Raw genomic sequence first — 3012 nt, 5'->3', positions numbered from 1 at the left:
ATTCATGGACGATTTTTCAGTTTTCGGCAATAATTATAACTTTTGTTTAGCTAATCTCGAGAAAGTCATGAAGAGATGTGTAGCAATGAATCTTGTTCTGAATTGGGAAAAATGCCACTTTATGGTTGAAGAAGGGATTGTTCTGGGTCATAAGATCTCGAAGGCAGGATTGAACGTCGATCCAGAAAAAATCGACGCAATTTCCAAGCTACTTTCGCCAGTGAACGTGAAAACACTTAGGAGCTTTCTGGGACATGCTGGGTTTTATCGAAGATTTATTCGCAACTTTTCCCAGATCGCAAGGCCCCTAAGTGCGCTCCTTGAAGCTGACCGTGAATATCATTTTGATGATGCGTGCACTGAAGCATTCAACACATTGAAAGATGCGTTCATCACCGTACCCATTTTGATTGCACCGGATTGGACGCAACCATTTGCGTTGATGTGTGATGCTAGCGGTTATGCAGTGGGCGCAATATTGAGTTAGCACAAGGACAAGGTATTGCATCCGATCTACTATGCGAGTAAAATGTTGAATGATGCGCAGGAGAATTATACAACCATGGAGAAGGAAATGCTCGCAGTGGTATTTGCACTGGAGAAATTACGACAGTACTTAATCGAAACAAACGTTGTGGTGTATACTGATCACTCTGTGATCAATCTGATGACAAAGAAGGATGCAAAACCAAGGCTGATACGGTGGGTATTGTTTCTGCAAGAGTTTAACCTAGAAATCAAAGATCGAAAGGGCACTGAGAACCTAGTTGTTGATCATCTGTCAAGATTGGAAAATTGTGAGGTTCAAGGGAGAGAAAAAGATATTGAGGAAAGATTCCCCGATGAGCTGCTGATGTCAGTAGATATTAATGTTCCCTGGTATGTGGACATTGTGAACTTCATTGTTTGTGGTCAAATACCAGATGACTATACTTACCAGCAGAAGAAGAAGCTAAGACATTACGTCAAATTTTATTTCTGGGACGACCCATTCCTATATCGACTTGAACCTGATCACATATTGCGTTGATGTGTTCCTGAGCACGAAGTCAAGCACATTTTGGAGCTGTGTCATGAGTCTCCTTACGAAGGACATTTTGGGAGGTAGCGGACTGCCGCAAAGGTCTTGCAAAGTGGCTATTTCTTGCCAACACTGTTTAAGGATGCCCATGCCCACGTTGTTCAGTGCGATAAATGCTAGAGAATGGGGAATATGTCTAAAAGAAATGAAATTCCCTTGACGTCAATCTTAGAGGTTCGCAAGTGCCAAGAATGATGTGGCCACAGTGGCGAAGTTTCTAAAGAAGAATATTTTTGCTCGATATGGGATGCCACGGGTCTTAATCAGCGATGAGGGCTCTCACTTTATCAACCGCATAATCACCAACCTATTGACTAAATTTAACGTCAGCCATAGAGTTGCAACCGTTTATCACCCACAAACTAATGGGCAGGTAGAGATTTCTAACCGAGAGATCAAAACTATCTTGGAGAAGGTAGTCAATACCTCCAGGAAGGATTGGTCGGCCAAGCTTGATAAAGCACTGTGGGCATACAGAACTGCCTATAAAACACCAATTGGCATGTCCCCGTATGCCCTGGTCTTCGGAAAAGCTTGTCATCTGCCGCTCAAGTTGGAACATAAGGAAATGTGGGTATGCAAGAAGCTAAAGTTTGATTTAGCAAGTGCGGGGAAAGTCCGAAAGTTGCAACTGAACCAGTTGGTCGAATGGCGAAGGGACGCCTATGAAAATGCCAAGATCTATAAGGAGAAAACCAAGTAGTGGCATGACGACCGCATAAATGACCGGACATTCATCGAAGGTCAATAGGTATTTTTATTTAATGCACATTTGCGATTGTTCCCAGGGAATTTGAAGTCTCGCTGGTCTGGGCCATTTCGAATCAAGACTATCTTTCCTTATGACGTAGTGGAACTAAAAACTTTAGATGGGAACGACGCGTTTAAAGTCAATGGTCAACGGATTAAGCCTTACTACGGAGGCAACATAGATCGATGCATGAATACCATTGACTTGGGCAAGCAGGATTAACCCTTGCAGGGGATGTGATTGCGGTAATTCTGAAAACTTCTTTCAATCAGCATCCCTATCTATGTGTACTTGCTTTCTTTACAGCTTTCCTTTATTGCTTTCTAAATTGTGTTATTTACTGCATATTAGAATTAGCTTTTAATGCTTTCTGTATTTATCTTCAATTTAATTCAGTTGAGTATTTCCATGTCATGTTTAATTTCTTTAATTTGTATGCATTAGTAGCGTTGTTCTTAACTTTTGTGAATGACTGGATGAAACATTAAACATCGCAAAGTCAAGACTTGCGTTATTGATGAAGTAAAAAAATAAAAAATAAAAAATAAAAATTGGTATGTAACGCAATGATGGGTGCATTGTGGGATAACAAGAGACACCTTGCGTCCATTACACTCAACTGCATTGCATTGAGGGGTGTGTTGCGCAGATATGTGTCCTTTGCCCGTCCTTAGTGAAAATACACTATGTTGAGGTAGTGTTGAGCTGGTAGAAATACCGTGCACCCGATCCTCCAGAAATGCATTGAATTAAGGGGTGTGTTGCGAGGATGCATGCGTTGTTGCCTATCCTCAGCAAAAATGCATTTGTGTTAATTAAAACACGGTGTTAATTTTTAATTGTGCACCCATTTGAATCAAATTCAAAAGATAATTTCAATTCATTATTTTTTATTGTTTAATTAAATTCTTTGATTCTTTATACAGGAAAATTTTTTGTATTGCGTTATTTGTAATTATTTGTATACTTAGTTAATTTTCAATACAACTAAGTAGCAATTCTATCTTTATGTCTGTGCCTCTTCTTTATCATCCTTTGTCAACTATGCGATATTCTTAACCATTCTTTTTGCATTATTCATATCGCTGCCATGATGTATAATATGCATTCACTTAGAAACATTTTCCATACTTTATAATTTCTAACTAACACTTAGTTAATTCGTAGCTTATCAGTGCTT

The 3012-nt window shown here is 39.5% G+C and overlaps 1 protein-coding gene across 1 annotated transcript; it reads left to right on the top strand.

Annotated features, from left to right (window-relative positions):
- The first annotated feature begins 562 nt into the window (after window positions 1-562).
- LOC120083978 lies at window positions 563-2054 on the top strand. Its single transcript, XM_039039884.1, has 2 exons — window positions 563-911; window positions 1870-2054. The coding sequence occupies exons 1-2, from the start codon at window positions 563-565 to the stop codon at window positions 2052-2054; spliced, it is 534 nt and encodes a 177-aa protein (XP_038895812.1).
- Window positions 2055-3012: the final 958 nt, after the last annotated feature.

The sequence above is a fragment of the Benincasa hispida genome, chromosome 8, assembly GCF_009727055.1.
Source record: "Benincasa hispida cultivar B227 chromosome 8, ASM972705v1, whole genome shotgun sequence".
NCBI classification, from domain to species: domain Eukaryota; kingdom Viridiplantae; phylum Streptophyta; class Magnoliopsida; order Cucurbitales; family Cucurbitaceae; genus Benincasa; species Benincasa hispida.
Note: the sequence above shows the minus strand (reverse complement) of the source record. Positions and strands in the feature narration are given on the sequence as shown.